This window comes from Pseudoliparis swirei, chromosome 13 (genome assembly GCF_029220125.1).
Source record: "Pseudoliparis swirei isolate HS2019 ecotype Mariana Trench chromosome 13, NWPU_hadal_v1, whole genome shotgun sequence".
NCBI lineage: Eukaryota > Metazoa > Chordata > Actinopteri > Perciformes > Liparidae > Pseudoliparis > Pseudoliparis swirei.
In genome coordinates, this window is record NC_079400.1 from 7,270,477 (window position 1) to 7,297,090 (window position 26,614).

At 42.0% G+C, this 26,614-nt stretch overlaps 2 protein-coding genes across 2 annotated transcripts in view; both read left to right on the top strand.

The window, feature by feature from the left end:
• Positions 1–5,924: 5,924 nt before the first annotated feature.
• On the top strand, positions 5,925–8,002 carry six3b (SIX homeobox 3b). Its single transcript, XM_056430042.1, has 2 exons — positions 5,925–6,630; positions 7,274–8,002. Exons 1-2 carry the CDS (start codon positions 5,936–5,938, stop codon positions 7,410–7,412), a joined length of 834 nt encoding a protein of 277 aa, XP_056286017.1. The 5' UTR covers positions 5,925–5,935; the 3' UTR covers positions 7,413–8,002.
• Positions 8,003–16,766: 8,764 nt separating this feature from the next.
• Positions 16,767–26,614, top strand: part of prkcea (protein kinase C, epsilon a) — a 37,432-nt gene continuing 27,584 nt past the window's right edge. Inside the window, exon 1 of the mRNA XM_056429354.1 lies at positions 16,767–17,889. Coding sequence (XP_056285329.1) covers positions 17,545–17,889 — 345 coding nt within the window. The 5' untranslated portion in view covers positions 16,767–17,544. The remainder of the gene's footprint in view (positions 17,890–26,614) is intronic.

Below are 26,614 nucleotides of genomic sequence, written 5' to 3' on the forward strand. Positions count from 1 at the left end.
AAAGAACACAAATTTGATCAGCAAAATTTATAATCTATAAAATGAATTGTTTTTTCTTGACTTTTTTGGTGTCATATTTGACCAAGTGATTGTGTATGTTGCATGAGAAATCAAAATAAGTAACTATGTGACTGAGAAATAAGTGTAGTAAAGTAAAAAGTCCAACAATTACCTCTGTCATGTTGTGCAGCAGCAGTATTATTAAGATTTAATTAGAAATACACATAAGTACGAGTAAGTATTTAAATAAGAGTACGTATTGACATTACACCACTACCATCAACTTGCTGAATTGGCACACATCTTCTTTTTTTACAGACGTGTATGATCCGTAAAGGATGAATCTTGATGGCTTTTCCCGAGCACCAGCATGAGATTGACATTTGTGGTTTTGCATAAAATATCTCAACAGCTAAGGCACGGATTGCCGCGACATTTGGTTCCTACATCTGTTGTGCCCAGAGGATGAATGCTGCGGACTTAATTGAATCCCTTAGTTTATTAATCTGGTGTCATCATTAGGTCAAAATTTCAATTTGTCAGATATTTATGACCGAATACCTGCCAAACCAATGACATCACCATCAGCCTCTGCTCTGTTTGTTATTTAGTGTTAATGTGTGAATGTTTGCCTGCTGACATTCTACCTGCGCGTAAAGCGTTGCTGGCGTGGCCGTCGACTCTTGTTTACCGTCATAAACGCATCGTGTATTTTCAGACTTGCCTTTTTCTTATTTCCCACTTTCAGCAGCTTGTGTGAAAAGCTCAGAGCTTCTCATTCTACGACCTGTGACCTGGAGCAGTTGTTTCAGAAACTCCATTTACAGGCCACACACACACACATGGCAACGCGGAATAATACATGTGTATGTATTGCGGCGGTTCCAGCATTGTGTTTATTCCATCCTCCGCTGATATGTTCAGGACCAGTGGTTGTTTGTGCACTCTCCATCTCAAGGTCGGCTGACCTATTAGACCCAGACATGCTCAAAAACAACCGATAGAAAAACCAACAGCTTTGTTAGCAGGTAGGAAAACACTGGCGGTGTTTCTCTTTCACCTTTTTTCACCCCAGCTCCCATGCTCTCACTCCAGTTCTTCTTATTCTCCTTCCGCCCACTCCTTCTCGTTTAACAGCGAAAGGATTTTCCGCCTGTGGCCTTGACCTCGGGGCGGGAGAAATATCGACGACGTGATTATGCTCCGGCGTCACGTTTTGCATCTGAATTTGATTTGAAGGCTCTAAACGAGAGCTCAAAGTAGTGCATTATTCACACACGGTGAAATATAGTGAAATATAATATGCTGATGGCCCTCTGTTTGTGTTGTCTCAGCATATGATTTAGTGAAGTGGAGTAATTTAGCAGATGAGCATGTGGCCATTGTTAGAGGGATAATCTGGTTTTTGCTGCTCAGATAGGTTAACATGCAGCAGATTAGACCAGATTACCCCCAACCACACCAGACAGGACAGAGCTGGCCCTGCCTCCCCTTTCCACTGCCGACGAAGCCGTCCCTCCCCTCTATGCTTCCTCTTTTCACTCATAAGGACCCCAACTTCACTCCATTTCATCCTCTTGGCTTTTTATTCCTTCATCCTTGTCTCACTTTATTTTTTGTTGTATCTGTTTATTTCGGCATTTCTTATTTCTATCTACAATTATTTCTACCCATATTAATAATTTCTTCTGAAAAACACGTACACATCCGGGTTTCTGAGTCCAAAAATTGCGAACAGAAAAATCATTATGATGACTCCCTTGATCAAGTCATGTGTATTTTACCATTAAATTCATTACAATTATCAAACGTGTATCAAACACAGACCATTTATTTTAAAAGGAGGGAAGGAAAATAATGCACACAGGTACTATTTATAGAATATATTTAATTTGGTTCAACCTGCCAGTATGTCTAATTATGGGATTGAGAATGATAACATATGTTATATAAATGAGTAAATTCGGTTTTTCAACAACCTACACAGAACACACTTTCATAACTTCACCAAAAAATGACAAACCGATTAAATCCAATATAGGATATGGATTTCTACATATACCATGTACACATAACGACAAAACTACCAAAGTGTTATGCAGAAGCACTGAAGCAAAAAAATAATGCATAAGTTTTAAAACACATTAAATTACAAAACTATGTAGATTTTTTTTTTTATACACGAGAAATCTAGATTACATTTTATGAAAAATCTAAAATATATATAATATAAGTATGAACTCCTAATATGCCACGATGAGCTCCCTTACGGATGATATCATTTAAGGTAATATTTCTGATTATTGAAGTTGTTACAGTGAAGGGACAGTACTGTACATATATAGTCGTCTTGTTGAAAATGTGCATAAACAATATATTTGTAGATTAATTCAGTAATTGCTACTTGGATGGTGTCTTATAAACCTAAAAGAGGATGTCTCTTGTTCAGGAATAAAAACAAATGAACTCAGCGATTGATATGAACCACTGCATAGAATAAACTGAGGTCATAAGGTCATGTGTCTATCTGGATCCCTCAATAAACCTCCTGAAGTAGATTTATATATTTTATTTATTTTACAGATTTATTTCAGATACCCCCGGTGGGTTCCTGAATTCGGACTATTTTTCTTTATTTGCGTATCTTCAACTTGTGTGTGTGTGTGTGTGTGTGTGTGTGTGCGTTCATCTGCATGAGCGCGTGTCGCTGCCGTGGCGGACCGACAGTCAGACCTTTGCTGAGGCGCCAGCTGTTTGTATTTTTGGCAGTTGAGGTTTGTTTTTCAGGCAGCTGCTGTCTTTGTGTCATCAAGCTATTAATTAAAATGATGTGGTGAGATGACACCAACAAAACACAGGATAATGATGTAATCGCTGCTTCACATCTGGCCCAGCTGTCCTGTAGTCTAGAAAGCATTCCAGCACAGGAATTATTAGTCAAATTATCTGATTGTTTTGTTAGTTCATCTACCAGTATCGGGTGTTTGTGCATTAATGTCGCCGCTCATCTGTCATGTGTGGACGATTGTTTGTGAACAGCTGCGTGTGTCGCAAACCTGGTTATGTGTTTACATGTGTGTATTCATGTTTCTGAAAAAAAGAGTCAGCTGTTTCACTCAGCTGGACTAACGGTTCACTAATAAAAATAGCAGGATTAACCTTTGAAGTGTTGCGTTACAAACCAATTAGGCTGCAGGATTAGTCACTCAGGTACAGTTACTGAAGTACCTGTCCTCCTTTCTGAGACAGTCAAATGGTTAGCACACACACACACACACACACACACACACGAACAAGCAGTGGCACAATATTCACGCACACACAATGTAACTCAAAGCCATATCCATTTGTCCACAGTTGTAGCTGCTTTCCATTGAGCAATATTCTAAAATCTTAATATTTGAGAGGCCAATTTTCTTTTAATTATTATTTTAGGTATCATTCAACATTTTGGGAAATGTGCTTATTTGCTTTCCTGCTGACAGTTAGACACAAGAGTGGTGTCGACCTTCTCACCTGTGTTCTTGATATGAAGCTCCAGCCAGGAGACAGTTAGCTTAGCTTAGCATAAAGACGAAGCAGGAGGGAACAGCTAGCATGTTGGATAAAACAAACGGTCTATTTCAAGTTAATAAGTGAACTTTAGAGGCACTTGTAGACATATTTGTATTTGAGCCAGGCTAGCTGTTTCCCCCTGTTTCCAGTCATTATGCTAAGCTAAGCTAACTGACGCCTGGCTGTAGCTTCATATTTAAACAGTCGTATCCTCTAACGGTAATCCAATCCGCAGCTTGGACACAAATAAGTGCATTTGCTAAAATGTTGAATTATTCTTTGAAATTACATATTCATCATCATATTTGTTGATTACTTTCCTTGCAGCCAACTAATTGACTAGCCCACTATCCGATGCACTGCACAAGCCGACTCTCTTAGCATCTATAAAAACCACTGTCCTCCCACTCTTCCCACATCTCAAATCTCATCCTTCACAGTCCGCCACATTTTACCGCCCTTATTCTTGTTTTTTGGGGTACCATTGTGCTCCAAACTCTCCCGGATCCCTGTAGGAGCACAAAAGCACAACAAAGACTCAGGAAGTGATTAGTGGCTTGACGAGGAGGAGGCTTTGCAGGGAGTTAGGGGGGCTGCGCGGCCTCTTCCATGAGAGGAGGTGAGGGGGTTAAAGTTCCAGGGCTTAAGAGGTCAGTGTTAAGTTGTGGAGGTCAGTGAAGAGGTTAATTAGGAGCAGGGCTTTTGTTCACGGGGTATAAGGAGACGCAGGAGGCGATTCACTTCGGATCCTCGCCGTGTTCCTCCCGCCACCCTGGAAGTGTCATTTACCCGTTTTTAGCCAGCTCTGCTTTCCCTCCTCCTCTCCGCTAATTGTCCTGTCGCTGAAAGGAGATGTAGCTGAATTAACTTAATTGTCACCATTAAGACACACTCGCCCCCTCAACACCACAACACACACGCACACACGCACACACACCTACACTTCGAGTTTGTTTCCATGTGTGCTTCCTGCTTCAATGAGGAGAATGTCTTTCCAACTTGAAGGAGCCCTGCATGACTGTTGTGTGTGTGTTTGTGTTTAAACCCATGCAGAGAAACATGCTGCAATCCTCTGAGGACTCAAGTATCTCAAGTTGAGCCACTCAATGTGAATGTGGGAATGGAAGAGACGCTTAACTGACACTGAAACATATTTCTTGGCTGCGTCGTTCGTCCTTGTCGATCACCATTTATCAACTTTGCTTGTGAGTATAGCTGTCGGCTTGTTTACTCTTGGTCTGAGGTTTGTTTTGTTCAGCACATTGCTGAGGAGGAGCGAGTTTGTGTGTGAGTATGTGTGTGTCTCTGCCTGTGTGTGTGTGTACGTATGTGAGTGTCTATGTGTTTCTGTCAGTGTGTGTGTGTGTGTGTGTGTGTGAAGCGATGTATTAGTTTGCATGCATATCAGTGGAAGTTGTAGGGTAAATCATGTTTTATTAACAATTCTCTAATTATTTCCCCAATTTTTCCGGGTACCTGCTCTTTTTGTTTGATGAGAAGTAAACACCTGTAAATAACGCCTTGAAGGGTTTATTGTTTTGAGTTGTTTGACTGTTTAGCATTTTCCTTATTGATTTTGATGTATGTATGACTTTTATATTGTATTGTTTGAATAAATATAGACGTTTTATACTACTTCCGCTTAACAGATAAATCGGACTTTTATTTTGAAAGGTTAAAAGGAAGCGCACTTTTTTTTAGGTTAAAATGCGAACTTTATGGTATAGATTACGGACAGATGCGCATTTTATAACAAGTTTAATAGTTGATTTGACCCGTATGGGACTAACTCTGTTACGGTGGTGATGAGGTGGTGATAGTGGCCGAGTTTTAATTCATGTATTGTCACCTAAAAGAAGAAAATAAAGGAGAGTCACCAGCAGTAAGTCTTCACGCCAATTCATATGATCCGTTACAACGCTTATTGCTGTCAGAATACGCAGGCGAAACAACATATATAACAAAATAATAAATAAGACTAGAGGACGCTTTTTACAATTCATAACAGCATTGTAGAAAAGAGAGATAACAAACGGCAAAGATACGTTCATCAGAGACGTATTTGTAATTATAATACGTCAAATACAAACGTAATCTGGAGAGAAATACGTTTCATTCTAACGTAATTTGGAGAGAAATACGTTTGAGTCAAACGTAACTGCAAATTGCATTTTAGGTCTGGGGGAACGTAATTTTTGTGATACAGGGTTGGATTGACAGTGCTGCCATGACAACCCTGCCAACTCCAAGGTATCCAATGAGGAGTCAGATCCAGGGTCCCTCCCCGACTCCCAGGTGAGCAAAAGAGTCAGACTTCAGCAGCTTTCTGTCAGACGGTTTCCGAGACGCACTTTGTCCCTGGTCTCACTCTGACGTCCAGATGGTGTTCAGATCGCCACTAGACTTCTTCTCGGCCTCCCGGATCCTCCTGCCACACTTCGCGGATGGACCCCCTATTCTGGCGCGCTCACGGTCCCCGGAGGACCCTCCATCCGCCTGTCCTCCCCTGGCTCTCCCGGGGTTGTGTTTCTCAGCGGCGCAGATCGCCAGCGTCTGCGAGACCCTGGAGGAGACCGGGGACATCGAGCGGCTGGCCCGCTTCCTCTGGTCTCTCCCGGTGACCGCAGACGGTCGAGATTCCATCTCTGAGCACGAGTCCGTGCAGCGGGCTCGCGCCGTGGTGGCCTACCACACGGGGAGTTTCCGCGAGCTTTATCACATCCTGGAGACGCACCGCTTTACGCGCGCCTCGCACGGCAAACTGCAGGCGATGTGGCTCGAGGCTCACTACCGGGAGGCAGAGAAGCTCCGGGGGCGACCGCTCGGACCTGTTGACAAGTACCGCGTGAGGAAGAAGTTCCCGCTACCGAGGACAATCTGGGACGGTGAGCAGAAGACGCACTGCTTCAAAGAGCGCACACGGGGGCTGCTAAGAGAGTGGTACCTGCAGGACCCGTACCCGAACCCCGGAAAGAAGCGGGAGCTGGCGCACGCAACCGGACTTACACCGACTCAGGTTGGGAACTGGTTCAAAAACCGGAGACAGAGAGACCGGGCGGCAGCAGCTAAAAACAGGTCAGTGACTTCGACTTGAAATAAGTTGTTCATTAAGTGTCACATGCAGCTGCGACTTATAGTGAGGTGGATGAAACGTGCAGGTTTTGATGAGTTGCCAAAATTAATGTTTATTTTATCAGTATCGAAATATTGTTAAAATCAAAAAAATCGTATGTCCAACATGTAATCTTCTTATTGATTACTCTCTGTCTCTTTCAGTCCCTCGTTGAGGCAATTTCATCTCCACATGCAGCCACGGTTGTGCGTAAAGGAGCCATTCATGCGTAAAAGTGCATGGCCATTCAGCTTGTGGGTTTTTGTTTTCCTTCAGTCAGTCTGATCTGGACGGTCTTTCTTCCTTCCCCCTCTCCCTGTAATTTGCTTCAGGGTCAGTGTGTGGGTCACCGTCCTATTGGTGAGAGCAAAACGTGCATGAATGGGCGCAAATTGCTAACCACACTGCACTGGAGATTAGTTTTGATTTGACAGGTTTTCGAGTTCTAAATATTTATTTTAGTTTTGGTGAGGGCCCTTTGCTCTTTTCCCCCCACAATAGAATAATAAGAACTGGTTTGTTGTCAACTTTAAATCGTTGCATTCTACTTCATTTTTTGGACACTTAAGCGGACTTACATGAACTTCTTTCTCTGTTCATGTTCAGGTTGCAGCACCACCGGATGTGTCCAAACGGTGCACGGTCGTTCAGTGGAGGAGAGTGCAGTCCAGACGAAAGCGGGGAACGCGCAGATGGAGAAACTCTTCTCTCAGTGACGGACAGTGACTCTGACTTGGATGTTTGAGACTCGAATATGAAATGGACTTCGGGGCCTGAGACGGTCCGTCGTGGATTACCGGAGAGGGGAGGATGCATTCAGGGAAAAAGGCTGGTCAGATTTTGGGTTGCAATAAACTATCAGGCCATAAAAGAGATCCTAAATGTAATACCGGCCCACGGAACAGCTGATGTCACAGGTCACATCAAGATTAATTTTTTTCCTGACAAAATATTTTTTTTCAAAGTTGATGGTTGTTTTTTTCTAAACACCAGACCAACATTTTTTTTAAAACTACATCTGGATGGTGCCAGTGCACATCTGTTGGCACAGCTAACACCGTCGACCTGATTAAAACGGACATCAAGCCGTGGACCCCTGTTGGATTTAAACACAGAGACCCCCACACTGGGAGGACCTTTTACAGACTGAAACCTGCCAGTGAGCAAAACACTCTTATTTTCTCTAATTATGTGTCATTGTTACTTTGTTAAATTAAGCCGTTGGAAGACCCCTGGATGTCTACTGCTAGACAATCAATATGCACTGAAGCCTGCGGCTGTTCATATGTTCATGAACTTTTTTGTTTATTTACCTTTACTTTTACTTTATTTTAAGTTCACATCGTTCACTGATGTGCAGTCTGCTTGTGATCCATGTTGTACTTTATGGTCAATTTGATGCTATGAGTAAATGTTTTGGTATTTTATATAAATAAAATAATTTAATATATGATATTGTGCCTGCTCTTCTTTTACTTTTGTAACTTGTATGAAACATAAAGACACGGTAAACAAGTTGGTGAATTATTGACAACACATCAGTAAGTGATATATAGTGATTACAAATCATTACAGATGAGATGAAACATATTTACTGTTAAAAGTCACAAGTGCAACACAAAAAACACGTTATTTTTTCAGTGAGTTCTGCGTTTAAATTCCCACGTTGTCTTTGCGATTTATTTCAATCCATTCATCTGTTACTCAAGTATTCTATTTTAAGGTATTGATTCCATGTTGTGCTCCTTTGTACTTCTAATCCACTACAATTCAAGGGTAATATATTTTCTTTAAGTATAGCAAACTTTTTTCAGTTACTTTGCAAATTTAGATTAATTATATTTAATTAAGTCAACAACTAAATAAGCAACCCTGTATCACAAAAATTACGTTCCCCCAGACCTAAAATGCAATTTGCAGTTACGTTTGACTCAAACGTATTTCTCTCCAAATTACGTTAGAATGAAACGTATTTCTCTCCAGATTACGTTTGTATTTGACGTATTATAATTACAAATACGTCTCTGATCAACGTATCTTTGCCGTTTGTTATCTCTCTTTTCTACAATGCTGTTATGAATTGTAAAAAGCGTCCTCTAGTCTTATTTATTATTTTGTTATATATGTTGTTTCGCCTGCGTATTCTGACAGCAATAAGCGTTGTAACGGATCATATGAATTGGCGTGAAGACTTACTGCTGGTGACTCTCCTTTATTTTCTTTTTTTAGGTGACAATACATGAATTAAAACTCGGCCACTATCACCACCTCATCACCACCGTAACAGAGTTAGTCCCATACGGGTCAAATAAACTATTAAACTTGTTATAAAATGCGCATCTGTCCGTAATCTATACCATAAAGTTCGCATTTTAACCTAAAAAAAAGTGCGCTTCCTTTTAACCTTTCAAAATAAAAGTCCGATTTATCTGTTAAGCGGAAGTAGTATAAAACGTCTATATTTATTCAAACAATACAATATAAAAGTCATACATACATCAAAATCAATAAGGAAAATGCTAAACAGTCAAACAACTCAAAACAATAAACCCTTCAAGGCGTTATTTACAGGTGTTTACTTCTCATCAAACAAAAAGAGCAGGTACCCGGAAAAATTGGGGAAATAATTAGAGAATTGTTAATAAAACATGATTTACCCTACAACTTCCACTGATATGCATGCAAACTAATACATCGCTTCACACACACACACACACACACACTGACAGAAACACATAGACACTCACATACGTACACACACACACAGGCAGAGACACACACATACTCACACACAGACACACTCTCACACGCACACACACACAGACAGACACACACTCACACACGCACACAGAATGACAGACACACACACACACAGAGACACACACAGGCAGAGACACACACACACACACACACACATTTACACATGCACACACACGCATACTCTGCAGACTGACCCTTGACCTCCCAATTGTCTCTCAGATATAACCCTACTGCTTTATATTTAATATATTATATTTACCTAAATATAAGACTTTGAGGTCATGAGGGGAATCCCCTCCAAAACTTTCAAAAGAGAAAATTGTCACCGTGCCAATAACCCTTGTACGATCCTTAAAACCAGACTTTTAGTAAATGTTCATACTTTCAATCAACTTAAAGATCTGGATTCTTTTCAGATCCATAGAGGGGCCTCTGAATATGAATACCCTACAGTTTTGGACCGATAGCTCTGAGTTAAGGGCCCCAAAAACAGGTCCAAAGGGTCAAATTGGGTAAACATGTCAGAGCTTAGCTTTCTTTTCCAGGTTGTAGCCACTCCCAAATGGGGTAGAATACAATTGAAATTGTTCATATAGTACAAACATGTAAGGAGTTGTTAACCTTTGAAGGAAGGAATTTTGTTTTTCGGGTTTAAACCCCTCCCAAGCAGGGATGCTAAGTGCTATATGTTGCCAGCCTACATGGTTGGACCCCATTTGGGAGTGGCTACAACCTGCAAAAGAAAGCTAAGCTCTGACATGTTTCGAAGAAAAACAAGCTAAAATCAGCCCAAGCTCACAACAGGGTCTCAGATTTGTTAAACCACACACCCTCTTCAAGTCCTGGATTTCAGACAGCCAATTAACTCTTGTGGGTGTTTTGGAGGAAATTTCACCCCATCACCTCATTGTAGGCCCTGTCCTGAGTGTCTGTGTTCAATTTGGGATTTCCAGGACGAATATTTAGGAGATTATGGCCATTTTGCACTTGTCAAAAATATGCAAATTTAAGAGAATAAGGCCCAATTTGACCCTTTGGACCTGTTTTTGGGGCCCTTAACTCAGAGCTATCGGTCCAACGCCGTAGGGTATTCATATTCAGAGGCCCTTCTTTGAATCTGAAAAGAATCCAGATCTTTAAGTTGATTGAAAGTCTGAAAAATTAACTAAAAGACTGGTTTTAAGGATCGTATAAGGGTTATTGGCACGGTGACAATTTTCTCTTGTGAAAGTTTTGGAGAGGATTCCCCTCATGACCTCAAAGTATTACATTTAGGTCAATATAATATATTAAATATAAAGCAGTAGGGTTATATCTGAGAGACAATTGGGAGGTCAAGGGTCAGTCTGCAGAGTATGCATGTGTGTGCATGTGTGTGTGTGTGTGTGTGTGTGTCTGTGTGTGTGATTCTGCCTGTGTTTGTATGTATGTGAGTGTCTGTATGTGTGTCTGAGTGTGTGTCTGTGTGAGTGTGTGTGTCTGAGTGTGTGTGTCTGTCATTGTGTGTGTGTGTGTGTCTGTCTGTGTGTGTGTGTGTGTGCGTGTGTAAGAGTGTGTGCGTATGAGAGTGTGTGTGTGTGAATATGTGTGTGTCTCTGCCTGTGTGTGTGTGTACGTATGTGAGTGTCTATGTGTTTCTGTCAGTGTGTGTGTGTGTGTGTGTGAAGCGATGTATTAGTTTGCATGCATATCAGTGGAAGTTGAAGGGTAAATCATGTTTTATTAACAATTCCCAAATTATTTCCCAGATTTTCTGGGTACCTGCTCTTTTGTTTGATGAGAAGTAAACACCTGTAAATAACGCCATGAAGGGTTTATTGTTTTGAGTTGTTTGACTGTTTAGCATTTTCCTTATTGATTTTGATGTATGACTTTTATATTGTATTGTTTGAATAAATATAGACGTTTTATACTACTTCCGCTTAACAGATAAATCGGACTTTTATTTTGAAAGGTTAAAAGGAAGCGCACTTTTTTTTTAGGTTAAAATGCGAACTTTATGGTATAGATTACGGACAGATGCGCATTTTATAACAAGTTTAATAGTTGATTTGACCCGTATGGGACTAACTCTGTTACGGTGGTGATGAGGTGGTGATAGTGGCCGAGTTTTAATTAATGTATTGTCACCTAAAAAAAGAAAATAAAGGAGAGTCACCAGCAGTAAGTCTTCACGCCAATTCATATGATCCGTTACAACGCTTATTGCTGTCAGAATACGCAGGCGAAACAACATATATAACAAAATAATAAATAAGACTAGAGGACGCTTTTTACAATTCATAACAGCATTGTAGAAAAGAGAGATAACAAACGGCAAAGATACGTTCATCAGAGACGTATTTGTAATTATAATACGTCAAATACAAACGTAATCTGGAGAGAAATACGTTTCATTCTAACGTAATTTGGAGAGAAATACGTTTGAGTCAAACGTAACTGCAAATTGCATTTTAGGTCTGGGGGAACGTAATTTTTGTGATACAGGGTTGAAATAAGGATGTACTATTACAAGACACGTTTTGATTACTGGGGTATTTTCACATATTTAAATTAATAAAAATTAGCTTTAATATTCAAATAATAAACACATTGGTGCATCAATTATATTACAATATTCTGATCTTCATTATTCTAAAATGGTCCATTGTGCATGATGAGTTCTCTGATGCACATCATACGCTTTTAATGACATTTTAAAGTAGGACTTTTACTTGTTATTGTATTGCTATGTCGTATTGGTACTAAGTGAACATGTTAAGTGAAACTTTGAATAGAGTAACCTCCTATTTAAAAAAAAAGTAAATATATCATAGTTCACAAAACCAAATCATACATTATTACAAAAAAAAGAAAATAACTAAAAAGTAAAAAAAAGTAATTCAATAAAAAGTTCCAACATGCACATTTATTCACATGTGCATATAACACACTGTTATGTGCCACGTAAGAAGACATATTAATATCTGAAACTGGACTAAATGGATTTTTCTGGAGCGCTTTGTCCAAACTCTGTATCCACCACAGTGGCGCCACCCAGTGGCCAAAGTAGAGTCGACACACTAGAGTAAAATGTCCAGAAAATAAACTGTTAAAAACACGAGCCAAGCTCTGATAAAACCGTGTTGAAATTGAGTTTTTTTTCCAGGTGAAACCAACCCGATCCACTGGGTGGGCGGCCAAACCGGAAGTTGACCTGCAACGCACGAGGTGAGGACAATGCTAGCGAGTCTGATTCGCTAGTTTAATCAGAGACAAGCTCATACAATTGATAAAATATGTTGCACAATGCTTTGGCGGACACATGAATATCATCTGATACTGCAATAAAGCCAGTAAAAAAAGAAGAAGGAACAAACAAAGAGAAGGAAAGAAGAACAACAAGTGGAGAGAGTCTGAAGGGAACTCAGGTAAATAAACATCTTATTAGTCAGGAACAGTCTGGAACATGCGGTTTGATTGGCTCTTGGTAAATGAAAAGGTTGACAGTCAAAACGCAACTCATGTGACCGAAAAGGAGAAGAAAACAATCTTCTTTTGCCCTTTTCTCAAAACATAAATGAACAGTAGAACGAGACGGTCTGCTGCTTACAGTTCAACCATGAAGAAGCAGCACGAGAAAAGAATCAAGAACCTGGTTTACCTGACACCTCGTTTGGCTTATAGACTTCCTTTATACATTTCTTGGGATATTTGCAAACCTCTTTAGATCATTCTGTAGAGATTTTAAGTTTTCCTAACATCTAAATACATTGTGCAATACACACACATGCACTATCATAAATCAATGATAAGATGTAACTTGTAAAAGAAGTATATGACACGCTTCTTTGAAATGTATAACTCTCTTTTACATGGATAGATAACATCTTAAGATATAAATGTATCATGTGTTCGGCATGAAAAAAGAAGAAGAAGTATTGCAAGAAAGTTTACACAAAGACATAACAAAACTCCCAATCTGCCCAATCCACCAGATATTGAACAGTGGTACTTTCCCTGTTTGACATTATGAAGGCTAACTATATGTACTCAAGTACTATGCTGATGATTATTCTGAATGCTTTGTACACTGCTTGATTTTAAATCCCACAACACTCCAGATGGAAATATCTTTACATGTATATATATATATATATATATATGTGTTCGACAGATAAAGATTGAAATACAAATTCAGCCATCAGTTAAAACAAACTACGATGCATCGACAGCTTTAGAAATAGTTCAAATGATCACTACTTATGTTATAATTACATGATTAAAGTGCTTTTTACACATCCATAAACCAGAGGAATACAATATGATTGAGAACTATTTGTAGTATTTAAGTAGCCTACGCTTTGCTGCTCACCCAAATATACTTTTACAATCAAATGATGATGACATGATTAGCATTTTATTTTTATTTTAGCTGATAGACATCTATATTTATGATAAGCTAAACTCAAAGATGATTTCTTCTCGCGTGACAGATAGTCATTCGATCACCGTGGAGACATGAATCTACGAGGAGCGCTTGAACGCAGCGTTCCGTGACGTTACGTCACCGTTCTTGCGATACATCCCACGAGCCAGCAGGTGGCGCAGCTGGCCAAATACTGAGTTACGATGCTCACTATTTTACTAAAGAGTAAGATTTTTTCCACGTTGACGTATTTGCAAGTGCAATACAAGTTGTAAAGACACGTAAGACAGAAATTAATAATCATGAATGTTAATTAACTTCTGCATGCAGAGTTTTTATTTTATTTTGAGATTTACTCTGAGCAGGAACATTTATTTCTTCAAAGCTGCATACTCTCCTCATATTCCTCACATGCAAACACACATCACAAACAGAAACTAAAATCCGAAACACAAATTCAGCGCACACATACATGTGGATGTTGGTGTACAACCCCGTTGCTCACATTTGTCATTACAATAACAAACTTCCATGTTCTTCCATGTGTGTGTGTGTGTGTGTCTGAGAGTGAAACATCTGGACACACTCGTGCCACACAATTCATGATGGAGAGTGACGGTTGCTATGGCGACCCCCTTTCATTCGTTGTGACTGCGACCAATCAAGCGACAAAAAGTGGAGGATCAGGGTGATGACCTCCATGGATCCAACACATGTCATGTGTATGTTTTGCAAGATGCGGTACTGAACTAAAGCCATGACCATACTCTAAATCTAAATAGAGTATAGGTTATAAGGTACTTCACTCAAGGCAACACATTAAAACCCGTCTGGAAAATGAATTAATATTTTTGTCTTGTGATTCATGTCCTTATGTGAGAATGAAAAAATCATTTAATCCTTGGAAGAGGGAAAACAGGAACAGACACAATTAAATCTTGTAAAATAACATAACGCATATGAAAATATTGTTTTTAAATCCAAAACTTATGCTTCTTACCATAACCCTCATGCAAGTTTAAGTTTATTTATTTGCTCATTAGGTATCAGAACAGCAACATGCTCCACAAAAAATAACGTTCACAAAACTGCAGCTGTCTTGTGTAAATATATAACACACAGAAATGTAATTGCAACATATAAATTACAATGAAACATATGGTATAAGTTACTGCATTGCAAATACATCATTTAATTAAATTAATACAGCTATTGATTTGACATTTTAAATAAACAGGTTCGTTGTGGAATTCATGAAAGTATCCTATAACACTAAGGATGAACACAGAGATAAAGACATTATGGTGGGCCATTTTGGATCTAAGGTCTTCCCCTCAGGCTCACACAGTGTGTTGCAGCTTTCTGTTGCAGCAACTCTCCCTGCTGACCACCACACCACCTCACCACCTCACCTCTGTCCCCAGGAGCTGCTGCTGGGAAGGACACAGAACATCAGAAGATAATCAGATCCCAGCAACTTGCATCATAATAGTGTCGTTCTCAATTCAATTCAATTCAGTTTATTTGTATAGCCCAATTTCACAAATTACAAATTTGTCTCGGAGTGCTTTACAATCTGTACACATAGACATCCCTGCCCCAAAACCTCGCATCGGATCAGGAAAAACTCCCAAATAACCCTTCAGGGGAAAAAAAGGGAAGAAACCTTCAGGAGAGCAACAGAGGAGGATCCCTCTCCAGGATGGACAGGTGCAATAGATGTAATGTGTACAGAAGGACATATTTAGAGTTAAAATATATTCAATGAATATGACAGAGTGTATGAATAGTTCATAGTAGGCATTTCCACGATGGAGACCTCCACGATCCATCAGGCAGATGGCGGTGGGGAGGAGGAGTGGGCGGAGTCTCAACAGTGGGCGGAGTCTCAACAGGACAGTGGCGTGGTGGTCGGTAGCAGGAATTCCACGACCCAGACCTCGATGATCCATCAGGCAGATAGGATCTATGCCGTCTCATAGGGTCCGATGACCCCATGAGACGTGAAGTCAAAAGGACTCCGGGGAGAAAGCAGAGTTAGTAAGGTGTGATTGAGAGATGAAAATTCATCCCTAAGGAGAGAAAGAAGAGGAGATAGGTACTCAGTGCATCCTAAAACGTCCCCCGGCAGCTATAAGCCTATAGCAGCATATCTAGGGGCTGGACCAGGTGAACCTGATTCAGCCCTAACTATAAGCTCTGTCAAAGAGGAAAGTCTTAAGTCTACTCTTAAACGAGGTGACTGTGTCTGCCTCCCGGACTGAAGGTGGAAGCTGGTTCCATAAAAGAGGACCTTGATAACTAAAGGCTCTGGCTCCCATTCTACTTTTTAAGACTAGGAACTACAGGTAGCCCCGCATTTAGTGAGCGCAGTTCTCTAGTGGGGCAATATGGTACTACAAGCTCCTTAAGATATGATGGTGCATCACCAATCAAGGCTTTGTACGTTAAAAGAAGAATTTTAAAAGTGATTCTTGATTTTCTCACATTTGTTCTTCAGACTCTAATGTTCTCTGTCTGTGTCTGTGTGTGTGTGTGTGTGTGTGCGAGTGTGTGTGCAGTCTGTGCCCATACATAATGACTGACTGATTGACTGTCTGGCCATGACACGCGCGCACACACACACACACACACACACACACACACACACACACACACACACACACACACACACACACACACACACACACACACACACACACACACACACACACACACACACACACACACACTATGCCTGCGGGTGAATTCCATCCCCCTCTTCGTCTTGCAAAAAAAAAAAACTCTTCTTTCTGCACGCATAGTCTCTCTCTCTCTCCCTCGCTCCCCCTCTCCCTCTCTCCCTTTTCTCATCCGGCGCAAGAGCCCAGCAGCGCGGGTGACGCGTTTTGCGCATTTCCTGCAGCTCGCGCTCACTCACGGATTCAGGAGCGAGCGAGAGGGGACGGGAAACAGAGGGCGTGCGCAAGGACCGAAAGGAGAGAGAGAGAGAAAAAAACGAACGGCAGCGGAGCACCGTAATGTATTTGGGGTGCTCGCGAGCCCCCAACACACTGCAGTGAGGGGGCAACAAGGCATCGCTTTCCGAAAGTACGCGCAAAATATCGCGGTGCCGGGAGGTCGAAGCAAGGAGATTATCCCGGAGAAGAGGGAAGCGAGAGGCTGGTATCGGAGCACCGATCCCGGATGGCTAGGCGCGGTTGCTCGCGCTCTCTCCCACCCTGACCCGGGAGAGACACACACGGACCGTGGGGACGCTCCGGGGCTTCACGGGAACCAAACCGGAGCTCGTAACCCCCTCCGCCCCCCACACTGCTGTTTTAAATCTCGGCCTGTCTCCGATCTTGTGGCGCACGGGACCGACCATAAACAAACAAGGCAGCCGCTCGGGTGTGTTCAGCAGAGCGACCTCTGAGGACTGTGAGTCTGCGTTGTGACTGTGTTATTCAGCCCCTTTCAGATCAGCTGGGCTGTGTGTGTGTGTGTGTGTGTGTGTGTGTGTGTGTGGATAACAGACATGGCTGTACTACACTGAGAGTCCAAGGAGCCAGCGGCATTATGGGATGTAGCAGGACTGTGCAGTGACCCGCTCATTGGAAGGAAACACTCTGTGTACAGGAGCAGGAGCAGGCAGACTAGCCTAAACACACGCACGAACGCACACACACACACACACACACACACACACACACACACAAAGCCTGCAGCCATGCCTGTGTTCAGTGGCCTGTTGAAAGTGCGAGTGTGTGAGGCAGTGGACCTGAAGCCCACACCTTGGGCACTGCGTCACGCTGTGGGGAAGAGCAGCTCATTCCTGCTGGACCCTTACCTGGCCCTGAATCTGGACCAAGCTCGGCTCGGCCAGACCGCCACCAGGACCAAGACCAACAGCCCTGCCTGGCACCAGGAGTTCTGCACTGAGGTCCGCGAGGGACGGAGTCTGGAGCTGTCGGTTTTCCACGACGCTCCCATCGGATATGACGACTTTGTGGCCAATTGCACCATCCAGCTGGAGGACCTGCTGCAGAACGGGACCCGGCACTATGAGGACTGGGTATGTGTTCCATGTGTGACTGTCTCAAGTGTGTCTGGATCGCCCACGGAGTCCCCAAAGTCACAGGTGTGCGTGTCAATGTGTGAGCAATGTGTTCGTGCAGGTGAAACTAAATTTGATTCCGGACCCTCGCTCCAACGAGGCCCGCAGTGGGACCCCACCGCTGCATCGATTGCTTTGCATATTTGGGGTGCTCAATATATTCGACTATTTTCCTCTTCGGGGAAACATTCTGATCCCTCATTTCCGGGCTCACTGACACTGAGCACCGATCAGATACCATTGACGTCTTTCTCCCACATTTAAAATCTACACAATAACTACTTTAGTGCATTACACTCACCGGGAAGATGACAATACACTTGTTACAACATCAGTGGATTTCATAAAGACAATGAATATCTCATATTAGGACCTCTGGTCAGTTCTGCTGTTGTTGTTCACAGCGTTTAGTACTTTTATTCTGCAGCTCCTCCTCTTACCGGCCACAGAGGAGCTGTTTGGACGTGCAGCTGATCGGATCTCCGGTCCAGCCGGTCGTCGTCCTCCAATCCCTCACATTCCTCATGATGTGTCCATCCTCGTCTTTCCCCCTGCAGACACTACATGTACAAAGCAAACACACAAACAATGTAGGTACTGTGAGCCTTCGCCACAACCTGGCTCCACAGAGTCTTCAACGAGTTCCCGCTCACTGCGGCTCAGCCGCTCGACGCCTTCCATTCGTTGCGGTTTCTCGTCAGTTATCTCATTTGCGTCGAGACCGCGATGTTGGACTGCCAGCCGCGCGTCTGTAGAGGGGATAAAGAGCTATTTGTTTGGGGTCCGTGAGGTTTGTCTCCAGTTCCAACATGTGATCTTGTTCCACTTTGTTTTATTCCCGTCTCGCTCGACGTCGGATGAAAGGCGGATCAAGGACAAGCTCTTCTGGTCGCTGTGGACACGCATTTTAAATAACCGCTTGTGTCTTTTGGCTTTTCAACTTAAAAATATGTGCACTCTGCAGTCAACCATTTTCCAAAGCGTAGTCAGTCAGTCTATGAGAGTACACAAACAATAATAACTTATTATGATGGTAATTCATTACAGTGCATGTGGTACTTACAACATTATTACAACTTCTTCCGTCAAAATGGCACGTTTGTAACATGGCAGTACTGTTTTGAAAACTCCTCAACGCCCGATTTTGTAACAGACTCCGCTCTCAGCTGCATTAACATATGACTGTGACATAATGTAAAAAGAGAGGCAACAAAATGGTCATTGTGGTGAGTTTTCAATCTCATATTTGAATTCTTAGGAAGCTTATTTTTATTCTGCAATGCTGTTACAGTGTTATGAAGCGTTGCTAATGTATATATGATGTAAACGTACATGTGATTGGTTGTTGCTAGACGGTTTAATTGATATTATGTAATCCTACACTGTATATGCATACAATTGGCATATGAATAGAGACACACGCACACACACCTCGCCCCTCAGACATCCAGAGTGAGGTCAGTGCATATGGATCACTGTGTTGATCGATCACATCCCATTGATCAGCCTGCCGGCTCGTCAATACATCTGCCTCACAGTCCTTCCCACTTCCATTCTGCCCCCTCCCCCCTCATTACTCACCACTTCTGCCTCCCGTGTCTCCCTCATCCCCCCCTCTCCAGCGGTGATTCCCCTCTCATCTTCCCTCCTGCCATCATCTCCCTCCTTCCTGCCTCGCTTGTGTACCTCTTTCATCTGCTGCTCCTCCTTTCATTTACTCCCCGGTCTCCACTGACGGATGTAGAGTTCAAACTCCGCAAGGAAACGGTCGGAAGTATAATATTGTAGTCAGCCGAATCCTCTTCAATATTTTAGTCATTTATTTGTACTTTAAATTGCGGATAAAAATTGTTCGTGCCAAACATGTTCAGCTCTTCCCCCCCAGTGAACCGGTAGTACTCTAATAAGTGGACTGAATATGAACATGTGATATATGAACTGACCAAATATCCTCTTTTCTTCCCTGTCGTTGTGGTTATTTCCAAAAAGAATAACCTGTTGTAGAAATAATCCAGGTAAAACCTAAAATCGAAACCTTAAAAATATGTGTTTTTCAAGGGGAATAATTATGCTTGGATGGCATTTACAATTTTATTCTGTTAGTTTCCATCTTTAAACTTTCCAGGATCCAAACTGACGTCTTCAAATTGCTTGTTTTGTCCGATCCGACGGGGCCGAAGTCCGAGAAATGTCTAGAAGGAAATAAAACAAAGAAAAGAAGCCACGTTTCACATTTGAGAAGCTTGAAAAGGCCTTGAGAATGTTGCCTTCAGAAATTATCAAAATTGTTGTCAATTGCCAAATGATTCATACTTGTTTCAGAACCAACCTTTATGTACACGTCTGTCTGGTGGTTCGTCACCACTTCGGTCTGGACTCAATTAAACCGTCAGATGCGTTGCCGTCCCACAGTGCCTCACTAGTACAAAATTGATAAAAAAACAATACAAAACGAGTATTAGCATACGGGTGAGATTCCATAGTTATGCCATAAAGTTGTATCAGACGGTAACACTGAGGTTGTGTACCTCTGCTCTGTCCGTTTCACTTCCTCCTCCCTTCCGCTGCCCCGCTCTTCTCATCCCCCCCTTCCCTCTCGCCTCAGCACCGTTACTCTCACCCTCTCCGCTTCCTGTTCTCTTTTGGTCTTCCACCACCTCTCCGTGATACATCTCCTGTGGACCCGCGCGCTGTGGGCCAGGTTGCTGCTCGGTGCCACCGGTGAAATATTAACCAGGCTTTGATGCTTAATAATTGTCCCACTCAGTAATTGAGATGCTCTGTGGACACCATCCCCATGGCGACAATGACAGCCCGTCCCCTTGGTGACAGCCTCTCACCCACAGAAACACCAGAGAGAGAAATGGGTAGGTGAGAGTTGGGGGAGTGTGTGTGTGTGTGTGTGGGGGGAAGATAAGAAGAAAAAAGTAGCGGGAGTAACGCCTCGATGGTTCTTTGAGAAGTCAGAATCATTTAATTTCAAGGCCTTCAAAGGTAGAGCAACTTAAAAGGTTTCTTGTCTATTCTTTAAAGGACATTCCCTTTGACTCACCAGCATCACTGAGGAGCTTGTGTTCACAGCCTCTCACATAACAAGCTGCACGCCGTTGTTTAAACTCACATTTGTTCTATGTAACAAGTTAAATGTCTCATGGTTAAAGCCGTGACACGTAAAGCAATTTATTCCAAATATTTATTTATTATATATATTCTGTGAGCTATCATATTACGTACTGTAATGTAGTCGTGTTTTCTCCCCCTTGTACCTTTAATGTGAAGCACATTGAGTTTACTTATGAAATGTGTTGAATAAATACAATTGCCTTGCTCCGCCTTTATATCGAGGTGAACCACACACCACTGCAAACACCACCGTGTCTCTGCGTTCCTGTGGTGACTATGGGAGAGCAGTGGGAGAACAAAGAAAAGGACGATGACAATAATGTTGATTTCACTTTTCACTCCTAAATAAGCTGTTTGGATAATTCAATTCAATTCAATTCAGTTTATTTGTATAGCCCAATTTCACAAATTACAAATTTGTCTCGGAGTGCTTTACAATCTGTACACATAGACATCCCTGCCCCAAAACCTCACATCGGACCAGGAAAAACTCCCAAATAACCCTTCAGGGGGAAAAAAAGGGAAGAAACCTGGAGGAGAGCAACAGAGGAGGATCCCTCTCCTAGGATGGACAGATGCAATAGATGTAATGTGTACAGAAGGACAGATTTAGAGTTAAAATACATTCAATGAATATGACAGAGTGTATGAATAGTTCATAGTAGGCATATTCCACGATGGAGACCTCCACGATCCATCAGGCAGATGGCGGTGGGGAGGAGGAGGGCGGAGTCTCAACAGGACAGTGGCGTAGTCATGAGCAGGAATTCCACGACCCAGACGATCCATCAGGCAGATAGGATCTATGCCGTCTCATAGGGTCCGATGACCCCATGAGACGTAAAGTCAAAAGGACTTCGGGAGAAAGCAGAGTTAGTAACGTGTGATTGAGAGATGAAAATTCATCCTTAAGGAGAGAAAAAGAGGAGATAGGTACTCAGTGCATCCTAAAACGTCCCCGGCAGCTATAAGCCTATAGCAGCATATCAAGGGGCTGGACCAGGGCAAACCTGATTCAGCCCTAACTATAAGCTCTGTCAAAGAGGAAGGTCTTAAGTCTACTCTTAAACGAGGTGACTGTGTCTGCCTCCCGGACTGAAATTGGAAGCTGGTTCCATAAAGAGGAGCTTGATAACCAAAGGCTCTGGCTCCCATTCTACTTTTAAGACTCTAGGAACTACAAGTAGTCCCGCATTTAGTGAGCGTAGCTCTCTAGTGGGGCAATATGGTACGACAAGCTCCTTAAGATATGATGGAGCATCACCAATCAAGGCTTTGTAGGTTAAGAGAAGAATTTTAAAAGTGATTCTTGATTTTACTGGGAGCCAGTGCAGAGCAGCTAGTGCAGGAGTGATGTGATCTCTTTTCTTAGTTTTAGTGAGAACACGAGCTGCAGCATTCTGGATCAACTGGAGGGACCTAAGAGATTTATTAGAGCAGCCTGCTAATAAGGAGTTGCAGTAATCCAGTCTTGAAGTAACGAACGCGTGAACCAATTTTTCTGCATCTTTTTGAGACAAGATGTGCCTGATTTTTGAAATATTACGTAGATGAAAGAATGCAGTCCTTGAGATTTGCTTTACGTGGGAGTTAAAGGACAAGTCCGGATCAAAGATAACGCCAAGATTCTTTACAGTGGTGTTGGATGCCAGGGCAATGCCGTCTACAGAATCCACATCACCAGATAATTGATCTCTGAGGTGCTCAGGGCCGATTAAAATTACTTGGTTTTGTCTGAGTTTAACATCAAGAAGTTGCAGGTCATCCATGTTTTTATGTCTTTAAGACATGCTTGAATTTTACAGAGTTGGTTGCTCTCCTCTGGTTTTATCGATAAATATAGTTGAGTGTCATCTGCATAACAATGAAAGTTTATGGAGTGTTTCCTGATAATATTGCCCAAAGGAAGCATGTATAAGGTAAATAAAATTGGTCCAAGCACAGAACCTTGTGGAACTCCGTGATTAACGTTGGTGGTTATCGGCGTCATCGTTTACAAATACAAACTGAGATCGATCTGATAAATAGGATTTAAACCAAATTAGTGCCGTGCCTGAAATGCCAATCGACTGCTCCAGTCTCTGTAACAGGATGTCATGGTCAATGGTGTCGAATGCAGCACTAAGGTCTAACAAGACCAGGACAGAGAGGTCCTTTATCTGCTGCCATTAAGAGGTCATTTGTAATTTTCACCAGTGCCGTCTCGGTGCTGTGGTGTTTTCTAAATCCTGATTGAAATTTCTCAAATAAACTATTATGATGTAGAAAGTCGCACAACTGATTTGCGACCACTTTCTCAAGGATCTTGGAGAGGAAGGGAGGTTAGAGATCGGTCTGTAGTTAGCCAATACCTCTGGATCCAGAGTGGGCTTCTTCAGGAGAGGTTTAATAACAGCCACCTTGAAGGAGTGTGGTACGTGGCCTGTTAGCAGAGACACATTGATAATATCTAATAGAGAGCCGCCAATTAAAGGCAAAACGTCTTTAAGCAGCCTCGTCGGGATGGGGTCCAAGAGACAGGTAGACGTGTTCCAAGTAGAAACCGTTGAAAATAATTGGTCACGGTTGATAGGAGAAAATCCTCAAATATACACCAGGGCATACAGCGGTTTCCAAGGCCATTCCACTTGAGGACAGATTGGCACTGGTTATGGGCAAGAGATTATTAATCTTGTCCCTAATAGTTAAAATCTTTTCATTAAAGAAGTTCATAAAGTCATTACCACTAAGGTTTATAGGAATGCTCGGCTCCACAGAGCTGTGACTCTCTGTCAGCCTGGCTACAGTGCTGAAGAGAAACCTGGGGTTGTTTTATTTTTCTATTATTGATGAGTAATAGGCTGCTCTGGCATTACGGAGGGCCTTCTTATATGTTTTAAGACTATCTCGCCAAACTAAGCGGGATTCTTCGAGATTAGTTGAACGCCATATGCGTTCAAGCTTTCGTGACGCTTGCTTCAGTTTGCGGGTCTGAGGGTTATACCAGGAGCAAACCTCCTCTTCCTCACTGTCTTCTTCTTCAGAGGGCTATCGAGTCCAGTGTCATTCTCAGAGAGCCTATGGCACTGTCAACAAGATGATCAATCTGGGACGGACTAAAGTTAGACCAGGAGTCCTCTGTTATATTGAGACGTGGTATCGAATCAAATACAGAAGGAATCGCTTCTTTAAATTTAGCTACAGCACTATCAGTTAGACATCTAGTGTAGAAACTTTTGACTAACGGAGTACACTCCGGTAGTATAAATTCAAAAGTTATGAGGTTGTGGTCTGACAGAAGAGGATTCTGTGGGAAGACGTTCAAATGCTCAATGTCAACGCCATAAGTAAGAACAAGATCAAGCGTGTGGCCAAAGCTGTGAGTGGGTTTCTGTACTCTCTGACAGAAGCCAATCGAGTCCAACAAGGAGATGAATGCAGCACTAAGGCAATCATTATCAACATCCACATGGATATTAAAATCTCCAACAATAATAACTTTATCGGTTTTAAGAACCAAACTTGATATAAATTCTGAGAATTCAGATATAAACTCAGAATAAGGACCTGGTGGCCGGTACAGAATCACAAATCGAATTGGCTGTAGTGTTTTCCAGGTTGGATGTGAAAGACTAAGAACAAGGCTTTCAAATGAGGTGTAGTGTAATTTTGGTTGAGGATTAATTAATAGGCTCGATTCAAAGATGGCTGCTACTCCACCTCCTCGACCGGTGCCTCGAGGAATGTGAGTATTAATATGACTTGGAGGAGTCGATTCATTCAGGCAGACATATTCTTCATGGCTCAGCCAGGTTTCAGTTAGGCAACATAAATCAATGTGATTATCTGATATTAAATCATTTAGTAACACAGCTTTAGATGACAGAGATCGAATATTTAGGAGACCACATTTAATAGACCTATTTTGTTGCACTGCTGAAATAATTGTGTTAACTTGTATAAGGTTATTGTGTACGACTCCTCTTCTGCTTACTTTTGATTTATTTAATTGAAGTGGCCGTGGGACAGACACAGTCTCTACTCTAAAGTCAAGGGTGGGTAACTGCTCGAATGGAAGAGCAGAGAAGGGTGTTAAACTACAACTCTGCTCCCGGTTCCTGATCTGAACCCTGGGTTGTCATAGATTAAGTCCGGTGATCAACTTGGTCATATTCGCAGAAATGAGACGCGCTCCGTCCAACGTGGGATGAATGCCGTCTCTCCTCATCAGATCAGGTTTTCCCCAGAAAATAAAAGCCTCGTATGTGGCTGCTCTCGCATTGTGAAGCTGTCGGTTGAATCCGACGTGGCCACAATGCCGCTAATGATTAAAAAACGTTTTGTGTGTCATGCCATGAAAAAAAAGGACATAAAATATCAAATTATCTTGGACAAAAAGACATTATAGTATATGAATTCATAATTCCTGTCCAATTGAATACAACTGAAAACATATTTCGACCAGATCTGTCATTATTTTTGCTGTGTTCCTGCCTTCAGCGAACACTCCTAAAACATTGTCATATATATGGTTATGGCTTTCTGTTATCAGTAGATTCATATCTCTCCACCAACCTCCGTGATCAAATACGTATTTATTGGAGGGAACACGACCAAATGAAAAAGCCACATGATCCAAAAAATGATCTGATGTCATTATTGTGATGCTTACTATGCGATGGACATTTTATGCACGTCTGTAGTAAATAACAATTAGCATTTTATTTTCACTTTACAAACAAATAAAGAAATCATATGGCAGCCACATCTTTGAAGTGGCACCAAAGATATGAACAAAGTATACAAATATGAGTCTTCTTCGCAACATGATATAGTATTTTGTGTATTTTTGATGAAGGTTTAATAGACAGAAAAGTAGAGAGAAAGCAGAGGATACATTAAGAAAAGGAGATTTGGCTTGGTGAAACAAATGAAAATACAAAAGGAAGGAAAGAGGAGGAGAAGGCTGTAGAGAAGAGGAAGATGGTGATGAAAGAGGGGTATCAGGAGATGAGGTGTAGAAATAAGCTGTGTGTACATATAAATAAGTCAAGCTGGAGGCTGCTGGGAGCTTCTTGGACATGATGACCGCACAGTGTAACGTTTCCTCGATGTCAGCCGGCCGCAGTCGGACACTTGGCATCAACACACACTCACATGGTGAAACTTACAGCTGCCAGGATTCATGACAGAAGGACGAGAATGAGAGGCCGGTCTCCATCGCGCCTTCTGTGTGATTTGTTGCCAAATGACGATATGTCGCTAAATTTATTACACTAATGTTCATAGAATAATGATATTTTTACACTTGAAATCAATGTTTGATTGAATTACAGTGGGTGTGATGTTTTTTTCTTCTTCTCCCATTTGTCTGCCCATTATTATGATGTATGATATGATATTAATTATCTTTTTTTGCAATGCGATACCATGGCCGGTGTTGGTCACCCACTGGCTTGTGAATGCCGGATCACACCTGCATTTAAAACGGCTTGATTTCACTGATTAAATCAGTTCATCATCAGTGGATGGGACGAAGTCAAGATGCTCAATTCTTAAACGTTGTCATAAACTTTGGTTC

Bases quoted from the DNA above. Each gene is read 5' to 3' on its own strand.
- six3b (XM_056430042.1), top strand. From the start codon at position 5,936: ATGGTGTTCAGATCGCCACTAGACTTCTTCTCGGCCTCCCGGATCCTC. The intron at 6,631-7,273 runs GTCAGTGACTTC...GTTCATGTTCAG, and splicing joins GCGGCAGCAGCTAAAAACAG to GTTGCAGCACCACCGGATGT.